The following is a 24,160-nucleotide window of genomic DNA, read 5'->3' on the forward strand; positions in this document are numbered from 1 at the left end:
CTCAGTTTAAATTGTGGTGGTAGGCTGCGTGCCTGTATGTTTGTACCTGTAATCCTAGCTACTCAGGAGGCTGAGACAAAGGATCTGAGTTTGAAGCCAGCCCAGGCAGACAAATCTAATGATGCATATCCTCATTTAACCAGCAAAATGCTGGAAGAAGAGCTGTGTCTCAAGTGGTAGAATGCCAGCATTGAGCAAAAATATTCATCCTAACCATAAGCCCTGGGTTCTAGGCAGGCCTTCTATAGCAGGATTCGAGACCTGTATAGCCCTGCCTGTGTGGGCCTTTGTGTCCTGTTGCTTGTGAAGCAGACAACACCCTAAATTGCCCAGTGTACAGAGGCCCCGACCAGAGCTGCCGTGGAGCATTCAAATTAGAGTTATCAAATTAGAATTGACTTTTCTGAGTCAATTTACAACCAGATATCAAATTAAGCTATGATGATTTTTCCATAGGAAAAAAAAGAAAGCTAGGCAGTGAGGTTGATGGCGTAAAATTAATGTCCTATACTTAAAAGTGGTTTCAGATAGATTTATTGGTCAAAGAAGTTGTCAGTGCATCTGATGAGACCATTGCTGTCAATATAGTTTGATAATGTATTCACAAGTGCAGGAGTCTTTCCTACTGTGTAGCATGCTCCAGACCTTGACAAATAATGTTGATGGAAAGAAACCTCCCTAAAAATGGTTTACCTGTGTTTGTAGTATTTATATTTTATAGTAGTGGATTTTCTTTCATCAAAGATGAGATTATCAACTATTCGGAAAGTGAAAATAGTAGTCATTTCTGATTGTTTTTATTGCTGTTGGAAAATAAAAGAATTAGATTTATCTTTGAAAGACAGAAGTTGCGTTTTCAACAATATTTGTTAATAGTTACAATCAGTGTACAATGAGAACAGATAGGCACTTTCTTTTTGGCCATAAATATGGTAATGTAGGATTTATAGAGAGAAGTTAATATTAATTTTATTTGTGACAAGACACTGCTTTACTGAAGATACCATGTTTGATTTTTCCAAACTCATTTTTTATTAAAGAATTTATTAACATTGATTTTTACATCATATTTCAAATGAAGTGTTTAACAAGTATTCAAGAAGGGAATCTCTATATACAATCACTGGCACTTAGATTTTAGAACATAATTAAAATCAGGCTGAGGGTTTGTATGTCATAAATATATATTAATCTATGTAATAAAACATTATGTCTATAGAGTCATAAATTTTTATGTCTATGTAGTTACGTTTGTATTTCAAATACCATGTCCAAAGCATTGGGTATGCAAATATCGAGTCATTGCTCTTGTATTTTCCAAACTCATTTTTTAAGGATTCAATACAGGCAAAAACAGATGATGGAATTTTGTGATTCTTTTGAATTCTTTGAGATTTACCAGGAAGATATCTGGCAGGAGACTTGGGATTCTCTATTTAACGTTTTATTGTTTTAGTATTTTACCTTGGAAGTGTGTAGAGTTTTTTGTTTTGTTTGTTTTTTTTATTTTAATCTAGAATTCTAGTTAATGCTAAAATTATTACAAAGTAATTTCTTAGTGATTTTGAACTTTTTAAAAAATTTTGTTGTCAGGGTGATGTATTAGAGGGATTGCAGTTACATTCGTAAGGCAGTGAGTACATTATGTCTAGAGCATTTTAAACTTTTACTTTATCATCATGGATGCATTAGGTTGGCTGAAATACTCTGAATGTGTTTGAGAAAAATGGTAGTAACAATGCAGTGTGAGGAGTCCACCGTGGGTTTGCTTGCATGGCCAGCCTTAACCGATTTTGTTGTTCTGCAGTTAGCTGAGTTCCTGTTGTTAAGACAGCTCTTGCCACTTTTGTCTCTCCAGGGCCGTTGCTCCAGGGAGAACTGCAAATACCTTCATCCGCCCCCCCACTTGAAAACGCAGCTGGAGATCAACGGCCGCAATAACTTGATCCAGCAGAAGAACATGGCCATGCTGGCCCAGCAGATGCAGCTGGCTAATGCCATGATGCCAGGAGCCCCTCTGCAGCCAGTGGTGAGCGCCCTTGGCCGAGCTGGGCGGCCAAGCCCCATGGGAGTATGGGAATGTGGGATAGGCCAGGACTTTGTAGGGAGAAGGAATGTTGCCACACCCAGAGCCATCTTCACACTGGAAGTCACTCAGCTTCTGTCAAAACCATTTCCATTGCATCATTTATTTCATGATCGCCATTTTTCTCTAAACATTTCTTCAAAACAAATTATAAGACTTTGCAGGTGTTACTGTGATAACTTAAAATAGCCATCAAAGTCATTAGTAGAGTCATATGCCTTTTAGGCTACCTTTAAAGTTCATATTAATTTTTAATGGGAATATATACTTTAATTTTGAGAACAGTTCTATGTTTCCTTCTCCTTGAAAAGAATCCTTTTAGTTGTCTTCCTTGAAAAGGAGGCTTAATGATTCTTTTAAAACTTAGGTTGAAGTTTATTTCAAAGTCACAAATGCTAGGCAACTTCCCACAGTGGCAGATCATCAACACGGGCTTAGAAGTCTCATCAGAGCAAAGCGAACAGGAAGGCAGGAACTATAAGCAGTTAAAAAAAAAAGAAAGAAAAAAGAAAGGCTGGGCTCTGTGGCTCACACCTGTCACTCTAGCTACTCAGGAGGCTGAGATCTGAGGATCTCAGTCAAAGCCAGGCCGGGTAATAAAGACCAAGAGACTCTTATCTGTGACTCTAGGGATAGCTGAAGAGCTTAGGGACAGCGCCCAGGCCCAGAGTTCAAGCCCCATGACTCAACAACAACAACAACAACAAATAAATTTGATGAGCTATGAGTTGTATAGATCTTGAATGGTTGCTTAACAGTGTGTGGTGTAATGCTTGTTTATGAATACCACTATTTATTTGAATTTTTGTGTGTATTAAAAGACAAACTTTCTAGGTTACTTATGATATCGTAGTTATGCCTGATAAACTTGCAATGGTTACAGTAATGACTGGTAACTGACTTATGTGATATTACGTAGTCAGAGGAATGTGGCAACCAATACTTTTCTGGCATGCTAATTGTTGAATTTTTTCCGTATACATTGTTAACATCCAAACTCAATGAAATTATTATTATCTCTTAGAACTTAATGCAATAATCATTCCGAAAGGGAGGGGGTTGCATTTTGAGGTGGGAGGGGCCTCATGTTCCCTTGGCAGTGATACCAAGGACTACAGTTGAGGAGAGAGATGGTTATCAGTGGTTCTTTGTTTTAAGTTAGTTTTATTTTATTGCATTTTTGGAGGTTCAGTTAAAAATGGGATTTAAGTGTATTGTTATGACATCTACTAATTTTACATGTCCTGTAGGAATAGCATGGAATTCCCATTTTGTTACAAAGTCTTTAGTTGTAATCCTTCTTTCTGAAAGAAAATGGAAGACAGCAGTCTCCTGCCCGTGATACTCATATAGCGAGTAAGAGATGTTATCCAATACGTTACCTAACCATGTCCTGTCCCTTGGATGTGGGAAACTTAGTTCCATGGAAACAAAGGACTGCCCCAGAGTACCTCCGAGATCTTTGGGTGTCATTCCAGGCCTGCAGAGGACTCCAAGTATCTCTGCTACTCTGACCAGCTGGACTGTGTCTCTGCGTACACGCTGAAGGCCATCTGTGCACACTTCTAAGCACTCCTGACCTCCACTTCCCCTAGAACTCACGCTTGCTTTACCATGTCTCCACCTCATGGTGGGTCCTGCACTTCATCTGGAATGTCTGGTAAAATGCCTTCTCAGCATCGCATTGAATTGACATCTACCCACCCATCCACCTGTCTACCCACATATCCTCCCACCTAGTCACACATCCACTGATCCACCCACCCACCCATTCATCCACCCATCATCCAGCCATCTACCATCCATCTACCTACCCATCATCTGTCCATCTGCCCACCCATCCATCCATCCATCCATCCATGCACCTACCCGCCCACCTACCCTGTGTGCATTGGGGTCACATGGCCCATGTGCCATCACAGGGCCATCAGTGGAGGCACAGGCTGTTTCCTTGTCAGCTTTGCCCTAGTAAAGCCTGAAAGGGATACCTTGGGGTTCCTGTATCATAGATTACTTTTTAAGGATGAAGGGAATCTGAGGCCACAGTACAGCACTTTCATGATCTGTCCACTCATAATCAGCCTAGGACAGTTTGTAACAACACTGCTAATGAGCTTGCGGTAACCTGCTCCCTTCTTAGAAAAGAAGAATTCATAATGCAATTTTTTTGATAACTCCAATTAGCTCTTGTTGACTTTTATCAAAATAATTGTTTATTGAGACTCACTACAGTTCTAGCCAATTGTAGGGCTGTGCTTAGAAGCAGCTCTGTTTACCTTGGTTATATGTTGGGGGCCGAGTAACCCCATGTCTAATAACTTTCTGCTGAAACAAGGCAAGGCGCAAGAGGCAGGGCTCAAGACTTGATTACCATTGGTTACAAATGTGTTATTGTTTATCACTCTCTGCTGGGACCTAGGATGAGGGTGTATTAGCTGGAGGGACTTCCTCAGGAGGGGGTTTTTTTTTGGAGAGAGAGATTTTCCTGCCTTAATGAAGCTACATGGCATCTCTGTGCTCTCAGGAAAGAAGGCTGAGTGCAGGAGGACAGTGGGCCATTTCCTCTCGCGGCTTGGACTGGTTGGGGTGTGTTTTTCCCCATCCCTCCTACTAGTCAAGAGGGACTGGGGATGAAGGACCCCGACAGTTATATACTATGAATTATTTATTTTTTACTGCTTATAGGTTTGATCTTTACATGCATAAATGTACAGAAATCTGGCTTTCAAAATCTCTGTTCCATACATCTCAGTGACTCTGATGGCAGGATTTGTCACACCCTTCCCCATCATTAAGAACTGGGAACATGAAACAAATGTTGTTTTATGGTGTTTTAAAATAAATAACTCTGCTGAAATTTTTAGCATTTACTTCATAGTAACTACATGTGTAGAGTTTAATATAGGGTCTAGGAGTTTGGCCTAGTGGTAGAGTGCTTGCCTAGCATGCATAAAGACCTAGCTTCAATTCCCAGTGCCACAAACATAGGGAAAAAAAAGCTGAAAGTGGTGCTGTGGCTCAAGTGGTACAGCCCTAGTCTTTAGAAAGACCAAGACAATGCTCAGGCCCTGAGTTCATGTTCAAGGACTGGCAGAAAAACAAGTTTAATGTAAAAATTGCAAAGCAAAAATAAATTTTCATATAGTCTGGTAGAGGTTAAATTTTGTGGGAAAGAGGAAATATAACTGGGTCTCTTTCCAGTATTCAAAGACCTTTTAAAAAAAAAAAACATTTGATGTTTTGGCTAGTTTCTTTGGCAAGAAAAGCAGTTTGTAGGCTAGGTGCTTTCTACTTACATATAGAACATATATGTGTTGTGTTTGTGTGTATCTGTGTGTGTCTATGTATATTTCTGTGTGTTTGTGTGTCTCTGTGTGTCTGTCTTTATGTCAGTGTATGTGTGTATCTGTGTATCTAGGTGCATATCTGCATGTCTGTCTCTGTCTGTGTGTGTATGACTGTGTGTGTCTCTGTGTGTCTGTCTATGTATATGTCTGTGTGTATGTCTATGTATCTGTGAGTCTGCGTCTGTGTGTGTCTGTGTATGTGTATCTGTATGTGTCTGTGTGTCTATGTCATTGTGCCTCTGTATGTCTGTGTGGGTGTGTGTCTGTGTGCATGTCTATGTGTCTGTGTATGTCTATGTATCTGTGTATCTGTTTGTATCTTTATGTGTGTCTGTGTCTGTTTGTGTATGTCTATGTATCTGAGCTCCACCAGGAGCTCTCAGGTGCCTTTCTTGGTGACACTGGGGCAAAGCAGAAACCCCTTCAAAGTATTCTGGTGATTGTAACGTGTATCTGGCCATTAAGTGAGAGCCACTGATCTCAGAACCATGTGGAGTTAGTCATTTACACCTTTGTGTGTCAGGCCTTCCACACAGTTGCTGAGCTCTATCTGCAAATGTTCTTTGTAATCTTTAAATCTAGCCTAAAGCTAGCCTGAAGGCTATAATCCATCCATGCATCCATCTATCCATCCACTCATCCACTCATCTGTCCATGCATCCATCTGTCCATTCATGTATCATCCATCTGTCCATCCACCCATCTGTCTGTCCATCCACTCATCCATCCGTCCATCTTTCCATCCTCACATCTAGCCACCTTTCCACCCATCCATGCATCCATATGCCCATTTATCCATACATCTATCCACCCATGAATCTGTCTCCCCAAGCATCCACCCATCATGCATCTGTCCATCCATCCATCCATCCATCCATCCATCCATCCATCCATCTGGCCATCTGTCAAGTATTCCCTCAATGAAGTTTCGTTGTGCTGAGCTCATGTTGTTCTGTGCCTAGAGACTGAGCAGAGATCAAAATGGACCCTTTCCCTACTGACCACTCCCTCTAGAAAAAGGAAGAATGGTAAAACAACCCTTTATTTAGAGAAGGAAACTACCCACAGCACCACAGGTCCAGCACTAAGCACAATGCCTGCACACAACACATGGGAATCACTAGTGATAATGTTTGTGTAATTAACTATGGTCATGATGTGAAATAGAATAATATTTTCATTTATAATGAAGCCTGATTACCTTAATGGAGGCCGAATGTCTCCTTTTAAACAAACAACTCACAAACAGCATGAAAATGAGTAAATTTGCAATTGCTTTTCTCTGCGGAAGCTGTATATTGGTGAAGACCTTTGGCAGATGACCTCTCACCTTCTTGCAGCACAGATACTCGTGAATCATGATCACAGCCTGTAGAGGACCACACCTGGGCAGTCACATGGGTGCACGCTGTTGTGGGGGTGCTCAGAGGACAGGTGCTGCATGAGACAGCACTGCCTTATCTACCGTGTTTGGGGCTCTGCCACGCAGAGAGTCATGGAAGGGAACAGTGGCCCAGGTGTAGCCGCTCAGAAACTCATGACCTGAGGTCCATGCTGTGTCCTCCGACCCTCAGCACTTACCTACCCCTCAGGGAGCTCCTAGAGAAAGCCAGGCCACAGAAATGGTGCAGAAAGGTTGCCCAAGTCACACACATTGAGGGAGTATTGTGCTAGTTCTTTTCCTTGCAGCTTTTCTGGGCTCAGGTTTCAACGCATAGAGCTTATGCTGCAGACCGCTCCCCTCAGCAAATCATGGGGCTTAACGGGGAGTGACGTCAGGTAATTCCAGCAAACCAATTTACACAACAAGTCAATAGAAAACAATTTGCAGGGAAGATCACTGTCTTTTGATAAGTTCTGTAGTAAGGATTATTTATTTTTTATTTTTTTCGGGGTCATGGGGCTTGAACTCAGCCTGGGCACTGTCCCTGAGCTCTCCAGCTCAAAGCTACCACCCTACCCTTGAGCCAAACTCCACTTCCCATTTGCTAGCAGTTGGAGATAAGAGTTTCAGGTCCTTTTGTGCCCTGGCTGGCTTTGAATTGAGATCCTCAAATCTCAGTCTCCTGGGTAGCTAGGATTACAGGCATGAGCCACCGCACCCAGCTTTAAGCATTATTTTATTTATAATTTGGAATCACTATATTATATGCATTTGTGGGGTATTTATTTGATGGGATGTAACAAAGCTGAATTTTACCAGCCCATGGTCATACTTATTAAAGTGTTCCTTCCAAATAAATTTGTGAATTTGATCCCAAGTCATTATAATAGATTGTGTCCAAGTGATGTAAACATTTCAGCTTTCTGGTGGAAGCATTCTAAGTGCTCTGTGTTGATGTATACAAACCGTGCAGAGGGATAATCCCACCTGCCTGACTTTCTCAGTAGTTCTTTATAATTGTTCACTTAGAGGGTGGGAGGTTTCTGTGCTGTCTGGGAGAGAATGGCAGGGCTAGTTCCCCTTGAGTTTTCTCAAGGGAACATGCATTCGCTGATACAGTTCAGGCTTGTCTTGTACTGTCCAGCAGCTGCAGGAGGGCAGAGTAGAATCTGTCACCTGCTGGAGACAGAAGCAGCCAAGGCCCAGATTTTTACAGGTTATTGGTTGTTAATATCTGGAGCACACGACCAGCATCTAGGAAAGCTCCTTGAGCTGGCCCGGGGACTGGAGCGCCAGAGGTCACTTTCACCACATCATCCATCCAGCCACAGACCTTACCTGAATGTACCAGTTCAATGTGTGGCATAGTTATTTCCTTACCCCCAATATTCCAGTTATCCATTAGATACTCTGTTTCATGTTCTTCTGAGGCTGAAGATACTGAACTGTGTGTGGGGGCGGGGGTGTCAGGCAGGCAAGTCCTTAGCAACCCGGCAGTGGATTCTGGGTGATCCATGTGTGCGTGTGTGTGTGTGTGCGTGCGTGCGTGCATGCATGCGTGCATGCGCCCGCCCGCCCGCATTCAGCCTAACATAGTCGGCTCTGGGTGATCCCTGTGTGTGTATGTCCTCAGCCTCAGTGCAATGGACTCTGGGTGGTCCCCGTGTGCGTGTGTGCGTGTGTGTTTGTATGTGTGTGTACACACGTGCGTGTGCTCAGCCTCAGTGTGGTGGACTCTGGGTAACAGTAACAGGACACTTGGACACTTGTGTTTCTGTCCACTGAGTACAGGAGGGTCTCCCACCCCTCACCCCCAGTGACAGCCTGGTATCTCCAGGAGGCACAGCTGCCCCTCCCCCAGAAGAAGACCATGCTCCAGATCCCAGACGCAGGGTTCATCAGAGTCATGTAAAGATGCTTGGTGGCCTCCGTGTGATAGCCTGGGTCACCTATTCAATGTGGCTCTAACATGGCACACAGCTTTGTTCCAAGGCCACCTGCACTGCTCTGAGGTACCACCGAGCTTTTACCCTTTCTGTCATTCCAACTGAATTTCACTTTCCCTACAAAAATGCGCTGTGAATCTGTTTCTTACCACCAGATAAAGAAAGTTGTTAAAGATATAGTCTAACAAACAAGATCCATTTTGTGATGAGGTGTTTATTTCTTAGTTTTAAAGACAAATATTATGGTTAGACAAAGTTTAAGGGTTTGAATTCTCCAAAACATAAAGACAGGTAATTGTGTTCTGTTGCACTGGACAAGCAAGTTGTTAACTTAGATTCAGGTACATTGGTTCTACAGAATAGCCAACACGGTTTATAACACACACATCTCAACAGATTGGCACAATATGTATTCTTCAGAGCATTTTTGACAGAAATTCTGTCTTGTAATAATTTATTCAATGCCAGTAGTATGCATTTCCTTGAACAGTTCTGTAACCATTTCTTTGGGGATGTTCTGTACATATTTTCCCTCTCATCCCCTTTTGTCCATTGTGGGATAAATCTACTCTTGAATGTCTCACATGGGTGTGACAGTCTCACACAAGTGTGTGCCTACGTGACTGGCTCCCTCACCCACTCTGTGCACACACCCAGGAGATGTGTTAGCAGTTGACACTAACCATTGCTAATGAATAAACACTGGCAACCCTAGGAGTTTGCTGTATTTATTTAGGTAACGGGGCATCTGCTAACATGTGTCCACAGACCTTTCAAGTGCATCCAGTTATGGATGTACCTCCTCCACAAGATCCTGAATTCAACAGGACAAAAGTGGAGCCTGGGTTTCTGCATCGCATGTTTGGGACATTATTTACAAAGGAAACCCCAAATATTACAGACTTCTACATCACTAGAGGATTTAATCCATATTTTATCTATTCTATATCTATAAAAATATTGGTCTGATGCTTACTTGTGAAAATGCCCCTGGTGCCAAACCACAGTTAACAGACGCAGCACACAGGGCAGGAGCGGGGGTGGAGGATGGGCAAATGTGGCTATAGGCAGGCTCTGCAGAGATCAGACCTGCTGTGAAACTCTACTCTCTGTTTTCCTTTCCAGCCAATGTTTTCAGTTGCACCGAGCTTAGCAACCAATGCATCCGCGGCCTTTAACCCCTACCTGGGCCCCGTGTCCCCTAGCCTGGTTCCTGCGGAGATCCTGCCCACAGCACCCATGCTGGTGACAGGGAATCCCGGTGTCCCCGTGCCCGCAGCTACCGCCGCCGCAGCACAGAAGCTGATGCGCACCGACAGACTGGAGGTAGGTGGAGGGCCCTTCTCCCTCGAGCACTTTCTCAGCGTCCCCACAGACAGAATGGCATCAGTGTCAGGGCAGCCATCTGGCTTAGTGCTCACAAGGCCCTACAAGAACATGGGTGTGCGACATACATGTACGTATATGCTGTGTGATAGGTGTACATACGCGTGCACAGCTATAAGGAACATCCGTGCATGGAGGCGTGGCATCTGGCTGCTGGTCCTTTCAGAACCGTGCAGACGAGGGCATTTAAGGTGTCCAGCTCAGAGCGAGCACTTCTCGCACATTTGCTGCCTACCACCCAGGATAGCCAAATGTATCGAGCCCTTCCAGAGACAAAGCAAATACTAGTTCCTGCACATGAAGCATGCTGGAGTTTGCCTTTGCCAGCTTTCTCCTGAGTAGTCAGTTGTGTGGTTGAACCAGCACGACAGATTTGTGAAGTCGGCATTGAGGAAAGCAGTTTTCAGAGAAGATGGCTTGGTGAGGGAGTCCCTCTGCTGAGAAAGCCGGGAGGCTTGCTACAAGAGGAAGAAAGCCTATGAAAACTCTCACACCTGATTTGGAAGTACTTGTCCAGAGTTTCAGCACAGCTGAGAATTAATGAGTGATGCAATTGTAGGCATAAGCAAGAATGGAAACTTGAAAGTACAAAGACTCCTACCATGTGCCAAACCCCCTTTTTCTCTAGGCAGGACCTAGAACTGAGAAACCGTGCAGGGTTTAACTACCGAGAAATCGGCAAAGTAAACTCTTACATCAATGTAACTGACCCAGATAATTTGTGAGTTCAGCAGGAACTTGGTGATAAGTGTCTTTCCTAGAGACTGTCATTGCATAGATGAAGGAAGGCCTCCAATTTCAGTGTGCTACTAACCACTTGTGGGGCACATGCATGGCACTGTCCTCAAACGTGAGGTCCTGTCCTTGCTTTCTTTCTCAGGGAACTTGCTCCTGCTGGAACTTTCCATGTTGTACATCATCTCGTGCTGTCTTCCACACAGTCTCACCCCCCCCCCAACATGACCCTTCTAATGCAAGCTCTGTGGTCTGCCTCTGCTTTCTCAACATGTAATTGTTGATTGGTCTCTAGGAAGCTAATAGGGACAGTCTGGATGGACATGAATGGATTAATTATTAGTAGCAAGTAGCAGGTATTCATAGTCATAGTATTCAAAAACCTGTGAGAGAATGGAGACTTCATTTTAAGTAATCTGTCATTACGTATGTATTGTGGTGCTTGGTGGAATGGCAGCCTTGGTTTTCTTTCTGTTTTCTCCCAACATGATCAGAAACAATGTGCACAGCTCATGTAGCATCCGTCATTGAGTATCCACTCTCTGCACATCCTGGGCAAGCAGGGCCTTGCGACCCTGGTGAGGCGCTGATCTTCCCTAGGTGGAAGCCTTGGGAGGAGGAGGCTTCATGGCCTTCTGGCTGCCACCAGCTGTCCCTCACTGAAGGAGTTGTCAGGAGCAGCTCTGAGCATTTAACTGCCGTCCTGGGACTTGGTAATGAATGAAGTGAGGCAGTCACTTCATTGCTCATAGACGCAATCATGGGAAGCCCCGTGTCCCCTGCTTGTGGCATGAAGTGGTCCTACACCCATGGCTAGCGTGGGCCACCATCCCAGGAGCATGTTGCAGGCTGAGCCTCCCTGTGACAGACGGTGGCACAGTGTCTGCCATGCTTGCACACCTAGCACAGTCTCCATGAGGCTTGCCCAAGGCCAGAGTCTCGTTAGGAGCGACATGAAGGTGTGTGTTCCACAGTAGTTCCTAGTAATACATTACTGCCTTTAAACTGATAAAATACTAAAACAGGCTGAGTATCTGTTGCCTGTTATAATTAGCTCTGTTCCTGCTTTTGAACACTGTCGCTGACTCAGTTTCCCAGATAGAGTGAGAACAGAACACTGCTTTTCTGAAAGCAACATCTCATCATTTACTAGGCCTCAACTAAGTCAGTGTCAGTCAGTGTGACTCTCCCTAGGTTTTCAGGGCTTTAACATACGGTTTAAGACCCCTTATAAGAGTTCCTGTTTCCATTCTGGTGATTTTTAAATGTGCTTGTATTGAGTGTCATGAGGCCTGTCTGTCTCCTGCCCAGACTTCGTTACCTTCTGAAGCAGCTGGGCAATTTGAAGCAGTCTGCAACTTGGAGTTTCATGGCTTGTAGAGTGGCACTTACTCTAATTTTTTGGGGGGGTAGCCAGTCATGGGGCTTGAACTCAGGGCCTGAGCCCTGTCCTTGGGCTTTCTCTATCTATAGAGCTCTACCACTTGGGCCACAGCACTACTCCTGACTTTTTCTGTGTATGTGGTGTGGAGGAATGGAACCCAGGTCTTTGTGTATGCTAGGCAAGCACTCTACCACTAGGCCAAACTCTTGGACCCCACTTACTGTAATTTATGATCCCAAACCAGCTCTGTCCAGCTCTGAACCACTCTTGATAAACAAGAAAAGACACACTGTTTGACTCACATTTCTTTGCAAAGCTTTCCTGTGTTGTTTCTATTGACTGAAGTTTATAATTATGCTGCAGATTATTTTCTCTGGAAATTTAGAATTTACATGTTTTCATTAAATCTTAATGACAAGATTTGCTTTTTGTTTTGAAAATAATCTCTTGTCCTTTTTTCTCATTGACACGTATAAATTTACCTAATTCATAATACAAATGTTCTCTTTGATTAAGCCACACTTTTTCACTTAAGAGCTCTGCTACTTGGACCATGTGTGGCTCTGCTTCTGGTTTTGTGGTGGTTAACTAGAGGTCAGAGTGTCACAGACCTCCCTGTAGGGGCTGGCTCTGAACTATGGTCCTCAGATATATCTCAGCTTCCTGAAGATCTAGGATTACACAAGTGCCTGCCTCAATAATCCACATTTCATGTTTATGTCTGATCTTCCTCCTCTTTCTCTTCCCCTTTCCTCCTCCTCTTTTGATGGTCCTTTTGAACTCAAGACCTCATGCTTGCATGACTCCCAGTTCTGGCTCATTATTTTAATTTAGATTGGAAGAACATTTATCATGCTATAGAAAATGCTTTAATTCCTTAAACCAGTAATGCTGTTCCTATAGTTACCCTGAGAGAGTACCTATAGTCATGAATATTATTTGTGATACAGGAATGATGGATGTAGCCTATGAAAGATTTACAGATTATAAACCCTGTGATGAAATGTGATGTTGACATCAAACTTGCTGCATAGCAAAGTATGGCATTGTTTCCACATAGATACATTTTTAGCCAAAAGAGTGGCCAAGTAGTAATTATAATTACAACTATTTAAAAATGTATTCAGACATGGGGCCAGGAGTTTGGCCTAGTGGTAGAGTGCTTGCCTAGCATGCACGAAGACCTGAGTTCAATTCCCCGGTACCAAATACATAATAAAAAAAAAGCCAGAAGTGGTGCTGAGGCTCAAGTGGTAGAGCTCTGGCCTTGAGAAAGTCCAAAGACAGTGCTCAGATCCTGAGTTCAAACCCAGGACTGGCAAAAAGAAAAAAATGCATTCAGACAGAAGACTGAGCAAGAAGGAAAAGATTGCAGTGGTTGCTAGGATGTTAGGTGGAATTTTACCTTCTGTTCTAGATTCTCGGCAGGGCAGATCTCAGAGTATCTCATCCTGATTTAAATTGTGAGATAAAATTAGTGGAAATTTTATCAGTTATAGTTTGCTAACCTAAAATTCCATCTGAAAGATTATTGTGGGTGTGGATCGGCATACACTAAAGTCTTCTTGCTGTTCCAGAATGAACACAAACAGGTCAGACTTGTGTTCAGCAGTCAGGGCCAAGTCACATGGCTGGACGGCCACAGGGGTGACGGTGCTGTTGAGGGTCCTCGGGTTGTGCTCATTCAGGCCGGGCAGGACCCATTCATCCTTGCCTGTCTAAAACTTCACAAATGTTTCCTGCTCTTCTGGCTTGTAGCCCCTACCAGTACAGGTGTCGCAAGAGATTTTCTGTGTCTTTATTTTTCTCAAAGCTAAATAATATGAATGTAGCTATGTCAGTTTATTTCATCTCTCCCAGAAGAAACTTACACAGGAAAAGAAATACAAATACGAAAGTAAAGAACAGTTGGCTTTGAAACTTCACAGTTTTAATTTGTGGTCATCCACTGTGCTTAAATGTTTTCCACCCATGCCTCTGAGTACATCACAGAGGAGTCAAAGGAGATACCCTGGACCACAGAGACCTTCAACAAAGACTAGCTTTATATCTTCTTCTTGATCTTCTTTTCATTCTTTAAGTAGTTGGACATAACTCTAGATCTTCTTCCCTTGAGCACCCACATTGCTCTCCCTGAGAAGCAGGGTACTCACTGTGTAGTTCTCATGAGCCACCTTGGAGAAAAGTGAAGGCACAGATTCTGATGCCATCATTTTACTTACACAAATCCCAACACTTTTATTTTATAAGCTACAGTTTCTTACTTAACTCCAAAATAAAGAGTTCAGTGTCTGCATTGAGCAAGTTTCTGAAAGAGTCAATTGAAACATTAAAAACTATTTCCTTGAAATATGTGTTTTAAAAGGAGGTTTGTGTTAATGTTTGTCTTTTTTGTTTTGGAAGCATGAGCAAACAAATCTTGAGGACATTCTGTGTTTAGATCACCCTCTTGTGGTGAAAGGCCAAATTGTCCCAAATGAGCAGGCTCTTCTCAGGGACTGACATCTAGGAGAGCAGACCAAGGGGAAATAAACCCTGTCACCTTCTCCTGCCATCTTCATGGCAAAAACAGCAGACATGAAGCAAGTACAAAAAACACAGGTTAATCATTCTTTCCATCTGCTTCATGTAGCTACCAAGTAAATCCCTGGTGATCAAAACCAACTCCTAAAAATACCATAGTACAAAGATATTATTGACTTTGATTTTTCTATACTTCTCCATAGAAATCATTTCAGTAAGCTACTCAAAAAAGCCGGCAGTGGTACACTAGCCTTGAGCAACAGAAGCTTGGGGATAGCACTCAAACCCTGAGTTCAAACCCCTAGACTGGCAAAACTAACTAACTAACTAAATAAATAAATAAATCTTCCATTCATTCAGTTTGTCTGACATTTCCTGGTGATTGCATACTACTTGTTAGAGTATCTGTGAAATTCTTTTCCTGTGTCCTTGATGTGTCTGCATCTCATTTCTGGAACACTGACTTTGTTCTTCTGACTAACAGAATGTCTTCCATCTTCCTTCCCTGTGCACTTACCTTTATTTTTTACTTAGTATACTGATGTAGTTTTCAATTAAATAATTTTAGACTAAATGTATTACCATTGACTACAAATGGATTTTTTTTTATCCAGGGCACTGGGACTGCTGAACTTTGAAATTGTCTACAGCTAGTTTTTTGTTGGAAATATTTTTATTAAGCCACAGTTTTCAGAGAGTAGAAGATAAAGAAGGGTGAGGGAGAGGTACCTGATCTGGGTACATTGTAAGCATATAGGGTCATGTCAGGAGGAAGCTCCTGTGCCACTGATGGGTGCCAATAAAACCGGGAAAGGAAAAAGTGGTTTCAGGCATCAGGTCCTCCTCCTGTAGCTGACCCAGTCCCCTGGACTGCCTTGCTCTCAGACCTCCAGGCCTGACCTACCCCACCTCCTGTCTCTCAGCCCCCAGGCTCTCCATCCCCAGGCCCTCCCTGTCTCTGAGTCCCCAGTCCCCCCCCAGGCCCTCCCCATCTCTGAGCTGCCAGTCCCCATCCCCTCCAGGCTCCCCCCTCCCTGTCTCAACCCCCTGGCCCTTCACCCCCAGACCCTGCCTATCTCTGAGTCCCCAGTCCCCATTCCCCACCCAGGCCCCCCCTCCCTGTCTCTGGTCCCCCAGTCCCCATCCTCCCAGGCCCCCTGTCTCTGAGCCCCTGGTCCCTGTCTTCCCCCAGGCCCCCCCATCTCTGAGCACTTAGGCCCCATCCCCCCCAGGCTCCCCCCTCCCTGTCTCTGAGCCCCCAGGCCTCATTCCCCCCCCCCCAGGCCCTCCGGCTGCTGACTGACTGACCCTCTGCACCTCGCCCTCCCCCAGGTGTGCCGCGAGTACCAGCGTGGTAACTGCAACCGGGGAGAGAATGACTGCCGGTTTGCGCACCCAGCCGACAGCACCATGATTGATACGAACGACAACACAGTGACAGTGTGCATGGACTACATCAAGGGGCGGTGCTCCCGGGAGAAGTGCAAGTACTTCCACCCACCTGCACACCTGCAAGCCAAGATCAAGGCCGCCCAGTACCAGGTCAACCAGGCTGCTGCTGCCCAGGCTGCGGCCACGGCCGCTGCCATGGTGAGTGGGCCTGGCTCGGCCTTGCTGTGGCAAGGAGCCCAGCGGCTGCCCTTTCTGCCCATTTATTAACCTGTTTTGTTCTCATTTTTGCTGAAGATAGGTTTGTTCAGGTATCCCAGACCAACATAAAGAAGTGACCATTCCCAGACGTGGGGTGTCCAGACGGTCCAGTCACTCCCACTCTGGGCCTAATGCTTAATCACCTGTCTTGTTTATTCTGGACGTAGGGCTTCTGAAATGTCTGCTCGGTAAAGACCCTGTCTCCTCTCTGGCTCAGCCCTCTTAGGCTGCTTCTGTCTGCCCTCCAGTCAGCGCCCCTGCCCCTGTGGTGTGTCACTGGATACACCCAGCTTCCCACCTTACTCCTCTCTTGCTTTCACAAGAACACACTCTGGAACCGGGCAGACCAGCTACTTCAACAAAACTGTCATATCAGCGGCAGGCTCTGGGAACCAAGCTTGCTGTCTAAATGGTCTCTGAGAGCACTGTAGCATCAGCAGAGTTGTTAAGACCGCAGAGACTTTGCCCTGCCAGGGCACGGGAGGGAGGGAAGATCACAGCCCTCAGGTTCAAACAGAATGCACAGTAAACTACACTTGCAAGGTGGAATTCTGTGGGACGTCCTAGCTGAGTGGAATGAGCCTGTCCTTCTGTGCTTAGCTGTTTTAACACTGTCCTCTTTTCCATGAATACATAGCTTACTCTGGCAGTAGTCCTTGAAACCATCATTCTGAGATGTTTCACACCCAGTGCAATGATTCCCAGAGAGGTCTTTTCTGTGTTTGTTTTCGGATACTTGAGCAAAAATACCGAAGGCAGACTCTGCTTTTCTCTTCACTTCCCTTTTTTCCTGTTAGGTATCTCGTTTGTAATTAACTACAGAAAGGAGTTATCTCCCAATAACAACTGGATAGTGCCTTTATTGTGCATGCTTAGTCTTGTTATCCGTTGTATATGGCATTCCGATGATTTGTTTTTTTGTTTGTTTTTTTCTCACCTACCCAAAATGCACTGCTGCCCCCATGATGCACCTCTGCTTGCTGTTTATGTTAATGCGCTTGAACCCCACTGGCCATTGCCATCATGTGCTCGCTGCCTGCTAATTAAGACTCAGTCGGCTGTCAAATCACTGAAGCGACCCCTCGAGGCAACCTTTGACCTGGTACTATGACCTTTCACCTTTTAGCTTGGCATGTAGCTTTATTGTAGATACAAGTTTTTTGTTTTGTTTTTATTTTTATTTTTTTACCAATTAAAATTATATAATCCTTTTCCTGATATAAAGTTATAAAATACAATGAAAAAAAAAACCGCGTGTGGTTTCCTGAGTGTGGAAGGAGGGCACATAGCCAGGGAGATGGTGGCAGCGGAGAGCGGCTCCCCGAGCCCAGCAAGTTTAGCAGTGTCGGATGTTCTAGAGAAATCCTTAGTGGACAGGAGCATGTAGATCTCTGAGCCTGCTTGGCTAGCATGCTGGTGGAGATAGGAGAGTGGACAATGTGCATCTTCTAGCCCAGTGAGAGAGCAGTGTGCATGCTGCAGGAGAATGCATGCCAGCTGCGGGCAGGACAGGGCAGGGCAGGACAGATCAAGGGTAGGGCAGGGGCACGGCAGAGGCAGGGCAGGGGCAGAGCAGAGGCAAGGTAGGGGCAGGGCAGGGGCAGAGGCAGGGCAGAGGCAGAGGCAGGGCAGGGCAGAGGCAGGGCAGGGGCAGAGGCAGGGCAGGGGCAGGGGCAGGGCAGGGCAGCTCGGGGTAGGGGCAGGGCAGGGCTTGGCTCCCCTCGTCCAGTCAGCCACCCTCCTAGGATTAACCACTAACACCGCTTGCCCTGGCCGCCCTCCTGGAACTGGTAGGGCTGTGCCTCGTCCCTTGGGCCCCAGGCCGGTGGCTTCGCCCAGGACGCCCGAAGCATTATGGGACAGACCTAACACCTGTAACCTGTGCCTTGATTAGTGGGGTTTTGTTGTGGACAGAATAATGCTTCCTTAAAGCTTTTATCTTGCTGTTTTTTTCTTTAATTTTTTGGTTGATTGGATTGTGCCCCTCGGGTAGTTAAGTGCTCTGCTGCTCGCTTGCTCTTGCTTCCTAACCATGAATCTTCAACTGACTGTTCTTTTTTTCTCTTTCTCTTTTTACTGGTATTTGTTTTTATCCCCGTTCACTGAACAGGGCATTCCTCAAGCCGTACTCCCCCCGCTACCAAAGAGGCCTGCTCTCGAGAAAACCAACGGTGCCACCGCAGTCTTTAACTCGGGTATTTTCCAGTACCAACAGGCCCTGGCCAACATGCAGTTGCAACAGCACACAGCGTTCCTTCCGCCAGGTGAGGGACAGGGCCAGGGCCAGGGAGAGCCAGAGGTGGGGCCAGGGGACAGGCTATGGGAGAGGAAGGTTAGGTGTGAAGCAGGAGTGGGGCTGTGGGATGGGGCGGGGCAATGGAGGGTGGGGCAATGGGCGGGGCCGTGGGGGCAGGCAATGGGAAAGGCCATGGGAGGGTTGGGCAGGTGAAGGGCAGGGCAGTGGGGAGGGTGGGGCTGTGGAGGGCAGGTGATGGGAGGGGCCGTGGGAGGGTGGGGCGGTGGCAGGCGAGGGGCAGGGCCAGATCCCAGGGCCCCGGCCCTTCTCAGCCCTCCTGTAGTCCATGGGCAGGTGTGCAGTGTGCCATAAGGCTTTAGCCGCTGGAAAGGCGTCTTGGTTCCCCGTGGTCCGTGCCCCAAAGCCTAGAAGCACGAGCAGGGTGTGGGGTGCGTCCCTGTGCCTATGGTACCCAAGCAAGGGATTCACCCTGTTTCTCCCCCCTTCCCCTCCCTTTGTCAGCTCGAGTATGCCATCCCGCTGTAAGACCCTTTTGCCGCCACCAGCTACCATGATCCATGACATGACAGTACTGACTGGCAGGGTGGAGATCTTTTTTTTTTTTTTTCATTTAAACCAGGTTATTTTGAGGTGCCATGTAGGGGTGGACCCTCTTGAGCCTTTTCTGTTTGTTCTTCAGACCTACTTTCTATCTCTGTGGGTCAGCCATGTCCTGCGGTGTCCATTCCAGCGAGCACTGGCAGAGCCCCAGGTCCAGTGTTTGCACTGAGAGCTACAGACCACCTCCTTCTGATCCCCAACACACATTGAGAGTTACAGACCACCTCCTCCTGACCTACACGCGCAGAGCTACAGACCACCTCCTCCTGACCTACACACACACTGAGAGCTACAGACCACCTCCTCCTGACCTACACACACTTAGAACTACAGACTACCTTCTCCTTACCTACACACACACACACACACTCACACACACTCACACACACACACACTGAGAGCTACAGACGACCTCCTCCTGACCTACACACACACACTGAGAGCTACAGACCACCTCCTCATGACCTACACACACACTGAGAGCTACAGACCACCTCCTGACCTACACACACATACACTGAGAGCTACAGACCACCTTCTCCTGACCCCCACACACTGACAGCCACCTCTTCCTGACTCCCCACACTGAGAGCTACACACCACTTCCTCCTGACCCCCCACATACACTCTACAGCCACCCCAGGACTCTGGTCCAGACTCCCTGGCCTGGACTCCAGGATAGCTCCCCACCTGTGCCCTCAGATCCACTCACCCTAAGACGCAGATGCATGGCAGACAGACCCTGCTGGAGCACCCAGGGCCGGGTGTCCCAGTCACGCCTGCCAGGTGTGCTTGGAGCCGCCTCACCCTGTCTGCTCCCCCACCACCATGTCCTCCCCAGCAGGCTTCCTTGTCTGATTTCCCCAAGTGCACATAATGTGCTCATCATCCAGCCTCCTCTATCCTTACCTCCTCCCAAAGATCTGAATTTGCTTCCACTTCTTCCTTGGCTTAGACTAGCAAGCCTGCCAGAAGGGAGCCAAAAGCCAGGAAGGTTTTGTATACAGTGCTAGAGGCTCACCAGCAGCATGGGCAAGCAGGGAGATGGGCCAAGTCTTTTTTAGAAATAGTAGAAATCACAGATTTATCATAATTAACATAAATATAAATATTCATAATTCAGTGTTATACATTAGTAAAATTATAAATAGTGGAAACAAAGAAGCTGCCTGCTTGAACATCCGTTCTGATAATTCCGTTGGTTGTGAGCTTGTAAGTTGGTAAGTTATGGCTAGAAGACCTTCAACCATCCGAGTACCAATACTCCCAGCTATTCAGGAGGCTGAGATCCAGAGGATCAAGTTTTGAAGCTAGCCTGGGCAGAAAAGTTTCCAAGACTTTTATCTGCAAAATAACCAGCAAAAAGCAGGGCTGGAGGCATTGTGGCCCAAGTGCTAGAATACAAACCATGCAAACAACCTGAGCAAGCAAGAGTACCTGAGTTCAAAACCAGATACCCTTGTATCCACATTGTATTCCTTAGGCTAAAACTAAGCAGGCTTGAATTATCATGTGAGAATTGCAACTGCCAACCAGATCTCTGTACCTGCTCCTCTTTCCCCTGCCTTCTTTCCTTTCCCCTTCCTGAAATTTCAACTCTCCATACATTCCATTTGTACATTTGGTTATCACCCTGTTTTTTTTTCCTGCATCATCACAAGGCCAATTGAAAATTTAACTTAAAAAGTCATGTAATTAAAATACATATTCCTCATAAACACAGCCCTTCTATGGAAATAGCTTCGTAGGGGCAAGAGGAAATTCACACATATGTGCACTTTTGCCTTTTTTTGAAAATGAGGGAGAAGTTAATTGGCTATTTGTGCACCATTCATGGTTAATTGCACAGAATTGAAGAGGGTTTGCTTTTGGCAAATGGGTCCTACAGCATTCTGTCTTTATGTTTGTGAGTTTTTGCACCCTGGCGACTTTTCATTGCTGCCTTATGTTCATTTGTTGCCAATCCCTCAGAACTGTGTGCATTGGGTCTAATGACAATTAGGAAAATTCAAATCCTAAGTGCTGTGTGATTTAGAGAGAGTGAGCCTAGGGTTAGTTCATTCCCAGGCTTATTATGCACGGGATGAAATACTACAAATGTAAGGCTAACAATAAGTAATAAATTAAAAATCTGCATTGGTGTGATATTTCAGTTGACTTTAATACCCTTAAACATGCTGTTACTCTTTCCTCCCGGCCTACCACGAGAGGGTCATGGTTCCCCGAGGGTCAGATCTACACCATGTTCAGTTATGCTTGCTTTACTGTGTCCAGTTAGCTTCCTGGTTGCTCTTGGCTTGTTTTGCTGTTGTCTTCCACAAAGCTGACTCAGGGCCTCAGTGAGGGCCGATAGTGTCGGGGGCCTCAGCCAGGGAGCCCTGCTCCCCATCCGTCCCTGGGCTTCACCACAGGCCTGTGGCCCAAGCTGCTCACTGAATGCAGCTGTGACGGATGCTGAGCCCTAATGCAAATTCAGATGCATTTCTCACTGGCTGCTGTCTTGAGCAAGGCTGCGTGGGGAGATACTTTTCTAACCAGTATTCATCACAGATGCTTTGAGTACTTAACAAGATGTGCCAAGATTTAGGGACTTAGATAGAAACATAAAGTCAGTTGGTATTTTAAAACCTACAAATCTAAAATAATCTCATAGGAAGAACAGAAGCTCCCATATGAAAAAGTGCCCTATGCTTGGTAAAAAAAAAAAATAAACAGACTTCCAATATTTTTATGACAAGAGTCCAAGAGCTACCTATAGAACATTTATTTTTACTTAGCATGGTCAGACATGGGTTCTGAGCACCCATGCCAACACCCACATGGGGCGTGCATCTTTGTTAGCTCCCACTCAGGGATTTTCATTGAAATCCCATGAGCAATCCTTGCTTGTGAAATATTGTAAAACATTTGCCCCATCGGTAAGGCTCTCACCTAGCTATGGAAACACACCTGTTTTGCCTGATACCAAGTGAAGCAGTTTGACTTAAATTCTATCCCCTTTTATAAAGCCTTTCCTGCATTTGAATTCCAAAACAAGGAGAAGTTCCCTTTCTTGTGATGCATAATTTATCCCTGTATTTTCATCCAAGTAAAGTTCCTGGATCGATAATCACAGTCCCTTTCTGTCTGTGTGGCTGCTGCTAGAGTAAACAGAAGTAAAGCCAAGGGAGTTAAAGAGAATGCTGTGGTGTTACTACTTTGTACATTAAAGTATTTACTACTTTAATCAACAATATCTACTCATTTAGATATCTACTCATTTAGAGAAAATGTTAATGTGTCATGTGTCAAAGTTGGAGATACCCAAACAGCCAGCTGGCTAGGAGCCATATTCCGGCAGAACAAATGGCAATATTCTTTCAGGAAGCATGGAGCAGGTTTCAGTCTTTTTTCAGAATAGTTTTATTTGTAGGTAGCAACTGGGCAGGGGAGGGGAGAAGTAAGTGTACCAGCACACAGTTAAACCAGCTTGCTACTCTTCACCTGAGACTAGCTCTAATTGGTCACGGTGCTGTTGTATTATTTCATTGTGCTGACAGTGACAAGCCACTGTTTCCATAATAACAATGTTTCTTCTTTGTTCAAATGAATTTCCTAATTACACGTGTGATGGGATGTTTTAATTCTCTCCCTTTCAAATCCGCCTTCCTGTTGCAATGCATGATGGGCAGGCTCAATCTTGTGCATGACGCCCGCTACAAACGTTGGTAGGTGCAGCTGTTTCTTGATTTTTCTTAAACGATGGTGTGCCTCACAGCCCCTCAAAATCCACTGCTCAGTTTAACTGTGACCTATTGGGCAAGTCCATTTCCCCTTTACTAACACCTGTCAATTAAATGCCATTTTCTATTTAATTGACGTCAAGTCACATGTTTTCCTTACACGCAATCGTCGCCTTCAGTCACCTTTGGTGGATTTTGATTGGACTATGAGCTCTGGTGTGTTAAAAAAGAAATCTATCTCATGAAAGTAATAATTGTTTATTTTTGTAGTAGTAACTTATAAAAAAATCTTCTAATCAAACAGATAGCTGTATATATGAAGTAAATACCTGTATTTTGATTAGAGTTTGAATGTCTGACTGTGAGCACTATAAAATTCTTGTTTTGACTTAGCAAATTAAGCCTGTTTGTGTCAATTTTCTTGATTTGATGGTAACAAGCTTTTTTTCCCTCCCTTTTTTTTTTCTCTTCCGTCCCTCTCGCTCCTCCCCGGAATGCCTCCCGCTTTGCGCTGTGATTGCATGTCCCTTTCTGGTCATGTCCTGTCACGCGGCTCACTGCTCTGATCAATGCCATGCCAATGGCTCCATGTTGCCTGGTTTCCATATCGCCACACTCTTCTGTCTGTTTGCTTATTTGATTTTCCCTCCGAAAGTTCCCATGGTGCACGGTGCTACGCCAGCCACTGTGTCCGCGGCAACAACATCTGCCACAAGTGTGCCCTTCGCTGCCACAGCCACAGCCAACCAGGTTTGCTCATTTACAGCTTTGTTTCTTAAAACTGAGTCTCCCTGGGCTCCGAGGGACAGCCTTCACGCACAGGCTGCCCGCGGTGACCACTGGCGCCTGGGCCTCCCATGGAGGCAGGCAGGCCGGCCGGTGGGCCTGCGGACAGGTCAGTGTTCGTGAGGGCTGTCCTGGGTGCTTTGATGAGCATGGGGTTTCAGAGATACCTCTTGTTGGCCTACACATCCTTTCTGTGACAAGCGGCCGAATGCTTTGACGCCATTTCTACGTGCTCCAGAGTTGTCGCAGCCTCATTCCTGAAGCTACTAAAATGACATTTACACAAGCAATTCTCATTTGTTCGCAACCACTTATGTAGGTATTTTAACGGATCACAAATACAGGCAATTTCAG

The 24,160-nt window shown here is 45.4% G+C and overlaps 1 protein-coding gene across 9 annotated transcripts in view; it reads left to right on the plus strand.

The window, feature by feature from the left end:
• Window positions 1-24,160, plus strand: part of Mbnl1 (muscleblind like splicing regulator 1) — a 164,877-nt gene that overhangs the window by 131,983 nt on the left and 8,734 nt on the right. For 4 of the 9 annotated variants that reach the window (XM_090337801.1, XM_090337792.1, XM_090337787.1 and 1 more), the window contains 7 exons: window positions 1,859-2,029; window positions 9,889-10,089; window positions 16,124-16,381; window positions 17,490-17,543; window positions 18,552-18,705; window positions 22,970-23,005; window positions 23,676-23,770. In XM_090337801.1, coding sequence (XP_090193927.1) covers window positions 1,859-2,029; window positions 9,889-10,089; window positions 16,124-16,381; window positions 17,490-17,543; window positions 18,552-18,705; window positions 22,970-23,005; window positions 23,676-23,770 — 969 coding nt within the window. The remainder of the gene's footprint in view (window positions 1-1,858; window positions 2,030-9,888; window positions 10,090-16,123; window positions 16,382-17,489; window positions 17,544-18,551; window positions 18,706-22,969; window positions 23,006-23,675; window positions 23,771-24,160) is intronic. The other 5 variants (XM_090337809.1, XM_090337819.1, XM_090337839.1 and 2 more) reach the window with 5 other exon arrangements.

Source organism: Megascapheus bottae, chromosome 1, assembly GCF_031878675.1.
Source record: "Megascapheus bottae isolate mThoBot1 chromosome 1, mThoBot2.hap1, whole genome shotgun sequence".
Lineage (NCBI taxonomy): Eukaryota > Metazoa > Chordata > Mammalia > Rodentia > Geomyidae > Megascapheus > Megascapheus bottae.